Source organism: Panthera leo, chromosome C2 (genome assembly GCF_018350215.1).
Source record: "Panthera leo isolate Ple1 chromosome C2, P.leo_Ple1_pat1.1, whole genome shotgun sequence".
NCBI lineage: Eukaryota > Metazoa > Chordata > Mammalia > Carnivora > Felidae > Panthera > Panthera leo.
The window spans coordinates 133,824,027-133,838,230 of NC_056687.1; the positions used below are offsets into that span (position 1 = coordinate 133,824,027).

Below are 14,204 nucleotides of genomic sequence, written 5' to 3' on the forward strand. Positions count from 1 at the left end.
TTAGGGTTTGTTGAGATGCTTCTATATGTGAAAGAATAAGATTCTTCTACATGTGGAAATTTCCATCAGATTTGGAAAATTTTTTAGTCATTTCTTCTTTAAATCTTTTTTTCAGTCTTACCCTTTCTCTCTTCCTTCTGTAACTCCTATTATACATGTATACTGCTTGATATTTTCCCAAAAGATTCATTTCTTTTTAGGTCTCTTTTCTTTTCTTTCCTTTTCTTTTCTTAAAAAATAGTTTTCCATTGTTTCTACATCTTCAACCAATACTGCTGTATCTTCTACAGTGCCTACTCTGCCGTTAATCCCATCCAGCTTCCCACTCCTCTCCTTTTGGTGCTCATCATACCCTTCGTCTTCCCGAACCAGATACTGACAGTAGCTGTTTAAGAGCCCCACTGCTCCACCCTGTACATCCCAGCTGTTTAGCCTCCCTGAACTCCAAACTCCATCCCCTTGGCTTGGTGGGGCCACCAGGCTCTGCCTTCCTGCACTGCAGCCTGGAACCCCTCCACACAGGGAGCTGGACCCCCGTTTGTATCTCTTCCATCAGGGCTCACTGTGTTGCACTGTCAGAACATCATTGTTCGATATACTGTGTCCAGTTTTCTATGTGTGTCAGTCCGATTCCTCACTTGTCCTGCGTTACCTCTTTCTTCTTACCCTCTGTCCCATCACCTTTTCTGTTGCATCAAGCAGAAGTAAACAAAAGGACCGGGCACCGGGGCGGCTCAGTTGGTTAAGTGGCTGACTTCAGCTCAGGTCATGGTCTCGCCATTCCCAAGTTCGAGCCCCGAGTTGAGCTCTGTGCTGACAGCTTGGAGCCTGGAGCCCATTTTGGATTCTGTGTCTCTGCCTCTGCCCCTCCCCCACTTGTGCTCTGTCTCTCTCTCTCTCAAAAATAAATAAACATGAAAAAAAATTTTTTTTAAAGAAATAAAAGAAAAGGGCACTCAGTTTGTGTCTTTGCAGTTTGACTGGGCTTTTAAAAGTTTCAGGACTTCTAAGAATTGCCACTATGAATTCTGTGAGTTTCCGAAGTTTGTTAAATTATGTCATACCCCTTTGTTTGTTTGTTGCTTGTGTTGTATGTGTGTGTGCGCGTGTGTGTGTGTGTGTGTGTGTGTGTGTGTGTTTGCCAATTTTACTATTTTTTGCTCATTTCACCAGAAATGTGGGAAGGATATCCTGTTAATATTTTCCGCCCACCAGCTTAATTAAGAGGTTTCTCTCCCTTTATTTTTCATTTGCTAAATGCTCACTGTACTGGTGATAATTTTTATTGTTTCTATTTATTACCCTTCCTAAGATGGTGGAATCTCATGGTAGAAGAGCCCTGCTTTAATTGCTCTGTTTTGGTTCTAAGAGGCAGAACTCCTGCAGGCCAGCTCACAGAGGAGGGGCGAGAGGTGCTGGCCTCGGGGAGGACTGTGAAAGGCCAGGGAGCTCTGGGACCGGAAGCCGTGCTCCAGCCTCACAGGAGTAAAGGGCAGCCAGGAAGCCCAGCAGCACCCGGGGCAGCTCTTCCCCGGGGGCCGATGGTCCTCTCTCTGTCCTTCTCCCTCTGCTCACTCATGTTTCTGTTGCCCTATGACTTACTGTGGTCTTGGTTTGGCCCCGACTGTACCTTAGAAGGTTTCATTCCAAGTTCTCAATCTGTTTGTATTTCCTAGTTCAAATTCCAAGGAGAGGAAATCTGATCGGCTGAGCCTACCCTTTCCTTTCACATCCAGACCTGCGGTCCTAAAGGTATAAGCCTCCTCTCGTATTAAGTTCTCCTTGGATCAGGTTCTCTACCTGCTTCAATCCACTGTGCTCAGGAAGGCACTGTTACATGGCACAAAATACGGCCGCCTTGACTGGCTATTTCAGTTCTCTGTTGCCATAGAACAAACCATGACAAAACTAGTGGCTTAAAACAACAGCTTCTTATTTGATACGATTCTGTGGGCTAGCTGTGGTCAGCTGGGTGGTGTTTCTGCTCCATATGGTGTTGGTTTGGTTCAGCTGGGAGGTCAGCTGGGCCTGGAGTAGCCAAGAAGGCTCCACTCACGTGGCTGGCATGTCACCAGGGATGGCTAGAATGGCTGGGTCCCCCTCTTCTTGATCTCTCCCTTTCTCTGCATGGCCCATCGTCATTCAGTAGTCCAGCCCCAGCTTCCTTATATTGCTATGAGATTCCAAGAAAACAAAAGGAGAAGCTGCCAGGCTTCTTAAGACCACTTCCTCCATGTTACTGACCAAAGGAAATCAACTCCAGCCCACATTCAAGGGAGGGAGAAGTGGACTCCGCCTCTTAGTGGATGGAGTAGCATGCCTGGACAGAGATGGAAGGAATTATGGCACCTGCCTTTGGAGATAGTCTACCACAGTGGCAGAACCTGCCAATGACGCATTTTCCCTTAGAAGGGTATAGGATACACTGTGAGGCTTGGCCACACAACCCCATAAAGTCATCAAACCCACCTTCCTGCTGCTCCCACCAGATTGCCAGCCTGCTCCACTGTCATGCAATCTTAGTTTTGTTCTGCCATACAGTATATGGAATTTTATCTCTCTGTAACTTCATTTCTACCCACTGGTTCCAGTAATACCCTCAAAGCAGCACAGAATTATTCTATTCCCTCCTCCTCAACATCCCTTTGTACCTTTGCAAACTATCACTACCTTCTCTTAGACCTCCCTGATTCAGGTCAGACATGCTCAATCTCTGCAGATAATAGGGTGAGATGGCATCTGATCCCCTCCTCACTGGGTCCCTTGGTCTCCTGATGGCTCTGGTTTGTCAGTGTCCTTCATAAGATGGGGTGGCCAGAATTATCCCCATACTTTGGATACGCGGTGCACTGACGGCCCCAGGGTAGGACTCGTCAGTATGGTTTTCTTCATAATCTGAAAATTATCTTACTGTCAATACAGGCCAAAATTATGCTGGATTTTCTAACACCTGTGTCATATCACAGACTCAAATAAAGTTTATTACAACCCCAAGATGTTTTCCAGAAGGATTGCTGCCAAGCCAGCTCTTCCTGTTCCGCACCATCCGCCCTCAAAACCAAGACTAAAAGCTAAGCCCTAGAAGTAATTAGAGATTTGTTCTCTCTAGGAAAATGAGACTTCTGCCAAAAATAAATAGTTAAACCAGACAGTCTTTGCACCTGCTGAGATGTTCATCTTGATTTTGTTTTTACCTGAGGTATAGTACTTACCTTGAAGACTGAAGAATGACATTTGTTTCTTTTCTGAACATTGCTGTGATGGCCCATGGGCAACTCCTTTTCTTTATTGATGTTAATATCCTTTAGTTATTTTATGTACTAGGTGATGTATTATGTTGCCTGTTTTCCTGAAAATCTGTAATTGGCTGGAAGCCATTCCTCTCTTTAGCATGTGAAGACTCTTCAGAATGACTCAGAAAACCAAACTATGGTAGTGCCTGTCATTAGACAGGCTGTACTTTCTGGTCCATTTAAAACACAGTAAAACCTCAGACCTTGGATCCCACTAATGTGGAATTTGTGATCACTCAGCTAACGTTTAATCGTGCAAAAAGTGTGCTTAAAAAATTAACAGTGCGAGGGAAGTGCTTGTGCGTGCTGTTTTTACTAGCGTTTTCGAAGCTTCCGTGTTCGTGGCCCTGGCCCTGCTCATCCCTCAGCATCCCCTTGCTCTCCCCTTCTCTCTCTACACACTAGGCACACTGCCCTTGCTCCCCTCTGGCCCTGGCCCCTTTGCCTGGAACACTCTCTTGACCTCCTGTCTTCTATGCTTAGGTCATGGCTCACTTCCACCATCTGCAGCCTCCAATGGCACCTCCTGAAATCCTCACCCCCCCTCTACCACGTGAGCCACCAGCTCTGTGTCAGGGGAGGTCGTCTCCCACTGTAGGGGGCCAGCTCTCACTGCCAGTGTGAGACTTAGCTTTTCCCATGCTCATTCCCATTATCAGAGGGAGATGTAACCACAGTTGGAACTCAGAAAGCTTTGTAGCATAGAAATCATGCTACTAAGCCGTGGTTAGGCCCCAAAGGCATCACTTGTTGGGAGTCGTAGAGTCACGTGTGGAAGGAAGGCAGCGTCTTCCACAGCCCCTTGGCCTCTGCTGAAATCGTTTCCCGCCCGTGTCAAGGCCCAACTTAGACCTCCTCCATTGTGCTGCCTAGGAATGCCTGGGAGCACCCACCCCCCCGTCTTTGTTGAGTGACACGTAAAATAGTTTCTGAGGTGAAAGACACCCACTCTGAATTTAAATCGCATCTTATGTTAAAAATTTTAAATTAAAGTGTGCGTAAACCTTTGAGCACAACCTTTGTGAAGTTGAGAAACAACTGTAAATGTGATGAAATAGCCAAAATATCGGCAGCGGGGAGGGGATCGAGGTGCAAAGATAGTCCTGGACCGACCCACTTTGCTTGCATAATCAGGACACTGCTTCATACAGCTTGAATGTCTCTCTGGATTAAGGCGAAGACTAAGGGTTAGGAGTCTTGCTCCCGGAACTGTTCTTCATACTCTCAGAGGGCCTTTCCACCTGGCCAGCACCTGCAAACCCTTTGGGATGGAGTCAGGGGAGACGGAAGGCAGTCTTCTTGCTGAGAAGAGAGGAATTCACTTGCAATTCACATGTCACTCCCTTCACACATGTGACTGAGCACAGAGGAAGCCAATAGGACAGAAAAAAATCACGAAACGTTTAACATGCGTTTATCGTCCCACAGCCGAGCACATGCTGCTATGCTCTGTTGCACCAACTTCAGGTGACTGATGATCAGGGGATCTTTGTTCAAGTGTAAGGTTTATTGAGACGTCAGTTGGAAGAAGGCCTTCCTTAACTCTGACGAATGTGCTACAGCCTTGGCCAGCCACACGGGCCTCTCAAGGGGGGCGTTCGGAGTGCAGTGAGGCAGCTTAGAACCGGGGCCAGGATTTCCGTGGCCCCACCATGGTGTTGTTCGCTCCCTACTCATTCAACAAATACGAATGGAAATCTGTATCTCTGTTCTTGTGTTTAAGCACAGGAAGAAGGAATTGCCTGCACCATTGGTGATACACTGGGGATGTTAGAAATGTAGTGGACGTTACACTTTGCTTGCTTTCAAGTGTCACATGTAATGTGTGGGCTCAACTGTATAGCTTGGGCCCTGTGGTTTAGTTAATCCAAAAAGAAAACAGAACACACAGAGAGAAAGTTGTATGTTTTTAAGTGTAATTTGCTGTGCAGGCTCTGCCTTGGGTAAGCCCCTTCATCCCTCTAAACTCAATGTCCTTGACTACAAAATTGGGAATACTAACAGTAGCTCTCACAGAACTGAGATTGTCACGAGATAGTCTTTGCGAAGGGCTTAATACAGTGCCCGGCATACATTAGTCACTCTCTTTCCAAGAAATGTTTCCTGATTATGAGCTTGTGTTAGGGTTTTGCAATTTAGATTCTCTGGCAAGAGACAGCCAGAAAAACCCTAGGTCCCTGTGCTGTCATCTCAGAGTGATGCTGAGGGAGGGGACAGGAAAACTCTTGCAGCCTTCTGGGTGATAGGAAAGATAAGGACGCGTGCATGGCAAATTGCTGAGTAAGGGGTCAGCGTGTGGCCGGTGCTAGGTGCTTGCAGGGTGGCAGTCTGTCTTCCTGCTGGGCCTTGGCGCTCTCCAGGTGTCTGCCCCCCTCTCTTTATCCCAGAGTTAGCTTCATGTCTTGGGGGAGCAGAAGGTATCGGTGGAGGTGCCTAGAAGCTGCTTTGTTCCTGAGTGGACAAAGAAGCGAGAAGGAGGCAGCCTAGTCCACGCCATCCAAATGAAGCTTCTCGGGCTGGGGCTGTTAGTCCCAGAACAACCCAGAAGTCAGTGTGGGCCCCAGACATGCTGAGGTCAAACCAGACACTGATAGCTTATGTCTTTATTTGCATTAAATTAAAAATTTTTTGACTACCTTTGTGCCTCCTTCAGACTCCCAAAATGGTATGGGTATCCTCTTTTTTCCTCTTCCATCCACCTGCTTATAATGTGGAAGAAATGTGTCTGCTGACTCCCAGGGAACGGCAGATGGCCATTTTTGCCCCTTCCAGCTCTCAGCCACGTGGCCATTGCACGGATTGGTGGCAGAGGTCGGGGGAGTCTTTGTGGCCACCCTGGTTCACTCATCTCAGAAGGAAGACAATTCTGTTCTTCTCTAATAGACAGTTGGAATAAAAAGCTTTGAAAAAGAATAACGGAAGTGTACAATCCCTATAGTTTTAGCTCTAAGTCTAAATAAAAGCAGTGAATTGTGGTTGTTAATTTTAGATTCAAAAACTATGTAGGACTAACAGATGTGCCTTGAAGTATTTTTAACATATTAAAAGCTAGGGCATCTTTTATGGTCAGACAGAAAGTTTGCTGATTGGCCAAGTGTTGAGTATGGCTGGGGCACTGGCCCTGGTGTCTGGGATCTGCCATCATTCCTTTCCCGGCTGCTCCGACCTCTGACCTGATCTCAGGCAGCCGCCGGCAGGGCCAGAAGGAGCACAGTTGTGGCCAACTCTCCACAAGAGCCGCTGGGATCCAGCCCTGCCCTTAGCTATGTCTTTTAAAGATTATATTCCGAGTCTAAGTAGGAACCTTAAATATTATGACCTAAGGTTGTTATAACTCTTTCGAGATGAAAACCAAATAGAATAACTTTTGAAATTCAAAACATAATGTGTGAAACCAAATAGGGTTTGAGTTTCTCAACTGGAAACGTTGCAAAGCCAGTTTCGTAGGAGTCTTCAAACCCAGATGCCCTGTGTCAGTGGGCGGCGGTGTTTTAAATAGCCTTTGCTCTTTTGAAGCAACGAGACGTGAACACTGCTACAGCAAACACCATCATCACCTTGTTCAGAATTGTTCTCTGCTCCCGCTGGATGCCACAATCCTGAGACGTGTCAGACGTGCGGTTGTGGACGCACAGAACAAAATACAAGTGCCGGGGATAAAACTCAGCAGCTCCCCAGCTCTGGGGGTCCTTTGTGTCTCCCCTGGCTAGGTGTGGAAAGCCTGATCCGTTCAAAGTGTGGTAATGACCTGTCTAAACTTGGGAACCAAGATTCCACCAGATAAAGAATTCGTTATTACCACATTAATTATCCTGTATACCATCTGGGGATTTTTCTATTTAAATGCCCCGTCATCCTGTGGCAGATCTATATATGCTGACATGGAAAGATTGCCAAGACATGATTTTTGGTGAAAAAAAGAAAACTGAAGAATGGCAGGGTTTGCTTGATTTCATTTCTGTAAAAAATACAATACCTATTCATAATATATATATAAATGCAGAGAAAAAGGTGAAGCACATGATTAGGAGGCCACTGTGAGGATTAAAGAGGAGACTTTCACATCTTAGTGTCATTATACTCATTCAACACATTTCTTAAGCCTGTGTTGTATGCCTGGTGCTGTTGTAGGCTTGAGGGGTGAGGGTTCAGCAGCGGATTGAAGACGTGAAAGTCCCAGTTCTCCTGGAACTCACATTTAATGGGAGAGACAGACAGTAAACAAAGCAACACAGAACATGTCATGGAGAAAGCAAGGCAGGGAAGGGGCAAGAAGAGTTGGGGGCAAGAGGTGGCAGTTTTCATTTTGGAAAGGCTGTCAGGGAGTCAAGGCCCGAAGGAGGTGACAGAGCAAACTGTGTGTCCTTCTGGGGCGAGAGCCTTCCCTGCATAGGCAATGTTGAGTGTGCAACCTTGAGGCCGGGCCAGAGAGGACCTGCCGTGTCTGAGGAGCATTTAGGGGCCCAGTGTCACAGTGGCTTAGTGAACAAGGTGGGGTGATGAAGAGGGTGAAGACAGCTCGGGGGCTGTGAGAAAGGACTTTGACTCTCAGTCTGAGTTATACGAGGAGCCACGGGTTGGGGGGTTCATGTTCTGACTGTGTTTAGTTGTATGTCTCTGGCTGTCATGTTGACAGAGAAGCCAGATGGCCAGTTGTCATAAACTCAGAGAGAGGTGATGGTGGTTCAGGCTGCCAGTGGTAGCAATGAGGGTGGTAAGAAGTGCTGAGAACCTGTATATGTGTATATTTTTTGAAGACAGAGATAATGGAGGCTGCCGACAAGTGGGATGAGGGATGAAAGAAAAGGAGACGAGTCAAAATGGTACTAGGGTCTGTGTTCTCAGTCACTGTGAGAACGGAGTTGTCTTACCCTGAGAAGAGCTGGTTATAGAGAGGCTGGTAGGAAGAATATCAGGAACTCAGTTTTGGACACGTGAAGTCTAAGAGGACATGCCAAGGAAGCACTTTGAACATAGACCTACTAATTTTTATTAATAAAAATAATAGAGCAGAAATCGGTGAAATTGACATCAGGAAATTAAGAGAGAAAATCAATAGAACTAAAAGATGGTTCTTTGAAAAGATCATTAAAATCAGTAAGTCTCTAGCCAGGCTAACTATGAAGGAAGAAAAAAAGAGGACACTAATTACTGATATCAGTAATGGAAGAAGGGATGTCACTACAGATCCCATGGGCATTAAAAGGACAGCAAAGGAATATGACGAACTACACTATTCCCACAAATTTGGTAACTTAGATGAAATGAACCAATTTCTTGAAAGGCACATTTTACCAAAACTCACAAGAAGAAATAGACTATTTGAATAGATTTATCTCTATTCAAGAAGTCAAATAAACAATTAATAACCTTTTAAAATGAAAGCACCGGCTCACATGGGTTCACTGGTGAATTCTATCAAACATTTAAGGAAGAAATTATGCCAGTTTTTTTTTTTACAATCTCTTCCAGAAAATAGAAGCAGAGGGAATACTTTTTAATATATTGTACGTGGCCAGCATTTATCCTAATACCAAAACCAGATAGACATTACCAAAAAAACTACAGATCAATATCTCTTATGAACATAGATGCAGAAATCCTCAAGAAAATATTAAAAAACTGAGTCCAGCAATGTATGAAAAGAATTATACACTGTGACCCAGTGATATTTATACCAGGTATGAAGGTTGGTGCAACGATCGAAAATCAATCAGTGTAATCAGGCTAGAGAGGAAAAATCACATGATCATCTCACTAGATAGCAAGAAGGCATCTGACAAAATCCAGTGCCCATTCATGATAAAAACTCTCAGCAAATTAGAAAGAGAAGAACTTCCTCAACTTGATAAAGAACAAAACACCTTTAACTATCATACTTAATGGTGGGAACACTCAAACGTTTCCCATTAGGCAAACATAGGCAAAGAAATCCCCTGACTCCACTGTTTTTCATCATTGTACTAGAAGTCCAAGCTAATTCAATAAGACAAGAAAGAAAAATAAAAGTTATACATTGGGAAGGAAAAAATATAACTTTGTTCACAGATGACATGATCATCTATGTAGAAATTCCAAAAGAATTGACAAAAAACTCCTGGAACTAATAAACGATTATAGCAAGGTTGCAAGATACAAGGTTAGTGTATAGAAGTCCATCACTTTCCCAGATAACAGCAATGAACGAGGGTAATTTGAAATTAAAAATATAATGCCACTTACATTAGCATCTCCAAAAATAAAATACTGAGGCATAAATCTAACAAAATATGTACAAGATCTACGTAAGGAATACTACAAAACTGATCGAATATATCAAAGAAGAAATGAATAAATGGAGAGACACTTCCTGTTCATGGATTAGAAGACTCAATATTTTCAGGATGTCATTTCTTTCCAAATTGAGCTATAGATTCAACATAATCCCAACCAAAATTCCATCAAGTTATTTTGTAGATATTGACAAATCGATTCTAAAGTTTATATGGAGATGCAGAAGACCCAGAATAGATGACACAGTCTTGAAGGAAAAGAACAAAGAGGAGTGACGCTACCCAAGTTGAGATTTACTCTAAAGTACAGTAACTGGGGCTCCTGGGTGGCTTAGTTGGTTAAGCATCTGACTCTTGATTATGCCTCAGGTCATGGTCTCTGGGTTAATGAGTTCGAGCCCTGCATCGGGCTCTGCATTGACAGTGCAGAGCCTGCTTGGGATTCTCTCTCTCATTCCCTCTCTCTCCTTCCCTGGCTCTCACTGTCTCAAAATAAATAATTAAACTTAAAAAAAAAAAAAGCTATGGTAATCAGGACAGTGTAATATTGGTGAAAGAACAAAGAGATCAATGGAACAGAATAGAGAGCCCAGAAATAGACCCACATAAATTTTAGTCAGCTGATTGTTGACTGAGGGGCAAAGGCAATACAATGGAGCAAAGATACTCATTTAAACAAATGGTGCAGGAACAACTGGACATCCACATGCTAAGAGAAAAAAAAATCTAGACACAGACCTTACACCCTGCACAAAAATTAACTTCAAGCCAATTGTGGGCCTAAATGGAAAACTATAAAACTTCTGGAAAATAGCATAGGAGAAAACTTAGCTTACCTTGGGTATGGTGATGACTTTTTAGGTGTAACACCAACAACATAGTCATGAAATAAAGAAAGAAAAGAAAGAATTTATAAGCAGGACTCTATCAAAATTAAAAACTTCTGCTCTGCAAGACAAGTTGAGAACAAGAAGACGAGCCACAAACTTGGAGAAAATATTTGTAAAAGACACACCGGATAAGCAATGGTTACCTAAAACATACAAAGAACTTTTAAAACTCAACAATAAGAAAATGAACAATTAAACAATGGACAAAAGATCTGCGCAGACGCTTCCCCACAGCAGGCATACAGATGGCAAGTAGGCATGTGGAAAGGCGTTCAACATTATATGTCATTAGAGAACTACAGATTAAAACAAAAATTAGACACTAATGTGTACCTTTTAGAATGACCAAAATCTAAAGTGCTAACAGCACCAAATGCTGGTGAGGATGTGAAACAACAGGAACTCTCATTCACTGCTGGTGGGAACAGAAAGCGGCACGCCATTGTGGAAGACGGGATGCAGTTTCTTACCAAACTCAACATCCTCTTGCTGTATGATATTAGCAGTCATGCTCCTTTCGGTATCTACCAAAATGAATTGAAAACTCATGTCCACACAAAATCCTGCACATGGATGTGTATAGTAGCTGTATTCATAAGCACCAACACCTGGGTTTAACTGAGATGTCCTTCAGTAGGTGAGTCAATGAATAAACTGTGGTACATCCAGACGATGGAACATTATTTGGCACTAAAAACAACTGCGCTAGTAAGCCGTAAAAGACATAGAGGAAAGTTAATTGCATATCACTAAGTGAAAGAAGCCAATCTTAAAAGGCTACGTACTGTAGAATTCCAACTATATAATATTCTGAAAAAGGCAAAATATTGAGTTAGTGAAAAGATCAGTGGTTGCCAGGCATTAAGGGGAAGGGAGGGATGAATAGGGGGAGCACAGAGGGTTTTTAGGGCAGTGTGACTATGCTGCGTAATGGGGCACATGTCATTGTACACTTGTCCAAACCCACAGAATGTACAACACTAAGAGTGAACCCTCGTGTAAACCATGGACTTTGGGCGATAATGATGTGCAGTGTAGGTCTATAGTTACAATAAATGTACTACTGTGGGGCAGGATGTCAGTAGTGGAGATGTTTATGCCTCATGCGGGGATTGGGGCATACGGGAAATTTCTGTACTTAACTGCTCAGTTTTACTGTGAACCTGAAACTGCTCTAAAAAATAAAGTTAATTAATTTAAAAACAATATTTGGAATTTTAAAGCACGAGTGGAATATCTAGTTACAATCTGTTAACCATAAATGTATGTAGCAATCCTGCACGTGAGGGCAAATAAAGTCTTTAACAAGAAATTATATTTCTGGCACAATATGCTATATTTACGTACAAAGACCTTACTGCTTGTAAAATTTCAGCATATGAGTTCAGTGACTAGTTAAGAATGAATAAAAATGAAGCTCTTCAGTTAAACTAAGCAATGGAGCATGTATTTATAGTTACTAATTAAAGGTCTTTGTAAAGCAGGAAAATCATGAACAGTAAGTGGTAAACAGCAAACCATTCTGTGGATTCCGGCCTCATAGTGGCTTAAGATTACGCTGCAATTTAGTCTCACCAGAGGCTGAGATTTGATTGTAGTCCAGTTGCCTTCCAAGGTAAGTCCTTACCTGTTGCCTCCGCAACTGGCCCCCAGCTTTTGTTGTACAGGAACACTTTAATGGGATGCACGCTGAGAGGCAGTTAAGGGGAAAAAAAAAAAAAAAAAACAGGAGAAAGATGGGATAGTACCAAGAATCTAAGTATGACAAAGAAAAAGCCAAAGTATGGAGGGATGATAAAGAGAATAACAGAATGAATTTAGAGCCCGAGGAAGGAGACAAGATAGGAGAGAAGGAAAGGTAATAGTATAAGTAGAAACAACTATTAATGGAAGGCAGATTAAATATCAGAGGGGAAAATAGAACAAACGACCAAAGTAGGAATGTTGGAATTTACAGTGGAGTACCACATCATCTCTCCTAACCAGTAATCTTGAAATGGTCGGCTGATATATGGGTAGTTTCACCCCCCCAGAGGATATTTGACAACATCCACAGACATTTTGGTTGTCACAGCTGAGGGAGTGCAACTGGTCTAAAGGGGCCAAAAGCCATGGATGCTGCTCACCAGCCCAAGATGCACAAGACAGCCGTCCACGCGTCCACCCGGCCAAAGAATTCTCTGGTCAATATGTCAAGAGTGATGAGGCTGACAAACTCTCCATTGAGCTCTGGAATCAGCTCAGATTCCAGACTCCCAGTGACTGGTGCTTCAGTCCATCCCATTGTGTCTTGACCTATGTGTTAGACTGCGTGTATGTCGAGAGGATGGCCACACCCCACTAAAGAAATTAAGATTTGGCTAAGAAAGTTTATTGAAAGTAAAGAATCCTTTCCTTCCTTCCTCCTTTAAGCAAGTAGTCCGTGAAAACCTGCTGGGTGCCTATCTGCCAAAGCTTGCTTCAAAAGCAAGTCTTTATAATGGAGAACAGACTGGTGGTTGTCAAGGGGCTACGGATGGTGGAGGGATGGGGAAGGGTGTGACCGTAGAGTCCTGGTGCCTGGGAGGTCTCTGTGGCGGCAGGTTAGCTCTGTGTGTTGATTGCAGTGGTGGTTACGTGAATCTCCCCATGGGATGAAGTGACACAGAGCTATACATGTACATTGCACCAACGTCAGCTGCCCGGTTTGGACCTTGTACTCTAGTTATGTAAGCCATAACCATTGGGGGAAATTTGGGGAAAGGTATATGAGACCTCTCTGTATTATATTTGCATCCTGTGAATTTATACTTACTTCAGAATGAGAAGCTAAAAATAAGGCAAATCTTAAAAGGAAAAAAACCAAGATGGGCCAAACAATTTACAAAAAGATGTAATTCTAACCAGGGCAGACAGCCATGGTCCACACACACAGCATTCTATTCAGATTTATAAAGGGAAAGAACCAAAGAGGCAGCACGGTCTTGGAGCTTGATGTGGAAAACGGGGAAGACAGTCTTGTTTTTTATTACAATTGACCTATTCGGATACAGTGCCAATAGCAGATAAACATGCCCTCTTGTGGCATCAAAATATTTCTATTTCAGTGGAACACCTGTATTGTCAGACTGCAACAAGAAGTCATGTTAGTCACACCTAACATTTAATTGCATGTCTTGTTACAGGGACAAGCGGATCTTTTGAAATATGCTAAGAACGAGACCTTGGAGAACCTGAAACAAATCCATTATGCTGCTGTTTCATGTGGGCTGAATAAACCAGGCACAGAAAATGCCGACGTTCAGAAGCCGCGTCGGAGCCTGGAAGTCATACCTGAAAAAGCAAATGATGAAACTGGAGATTGAAGGAATTTTCTAGAAACCATTATGGAGTTTATAACTCTAGGACCAATTGTAGTCAAGTGGGACATTTGTTTTGCACTCACTAATGAAAATAATATTTGGGATTTTAAAGCACAACTGGAATAGCTAATTGCAGTCTCTTAAAACTGTGAATGTATGTAGCAATTCTGCGTGTGAAGGCAAATAAACTCTTTAACAAGAAATTATATTCCTGGCCAAAATATGCTATATTTGTATACAAAGACATCGTTAACAGTTCCAGGGTGAACCACAGACTATTCGTTCTAGTTCCGTTGAGAAAAAATGTTTTCCTAACTGAAAACAGTTTCTTAAGATGGAAATGGATTGTATTGTCAAATTAGTATTTATTGGACAGAAACCTAATCTACGCATTTTACTTCTATACGA

The 14,204-nt window shown here is 43.1% G+C and overlaps 1 protein-coding gene across 3 annotated transcripts in view; it reads left to right on the top strand.

Moving 5' to 3' along the window:
- PLCL2 (phospholipase C like 2) overlaps positions 1-14,002 on the top strand; it is a 194,878-nt gene extending 180,876 nt beyond the window's left edge. For 2 of the 3 annotated variants that reach the window (XM_042954817.1, XM_042954820.1), the window contains exon 6: positions 13,620-14,002. In XM_042954817.1, coding sequence (XP_042810751.1) covers positions 13,620-13,799 — 180 coding nt within the window. In that variant the 3' untranslated portion in view covers positions 13,800-14,002. Of the gene's footprint in view, positions 1-1,676; positions 8,720-13,619 lie in introns of those variants that run through there. The other variant, XM_042954818.1, reaches the window with a different exon arrangement.
- Positions 14,003-14,204: the final 202 nt, after the last annotated feature.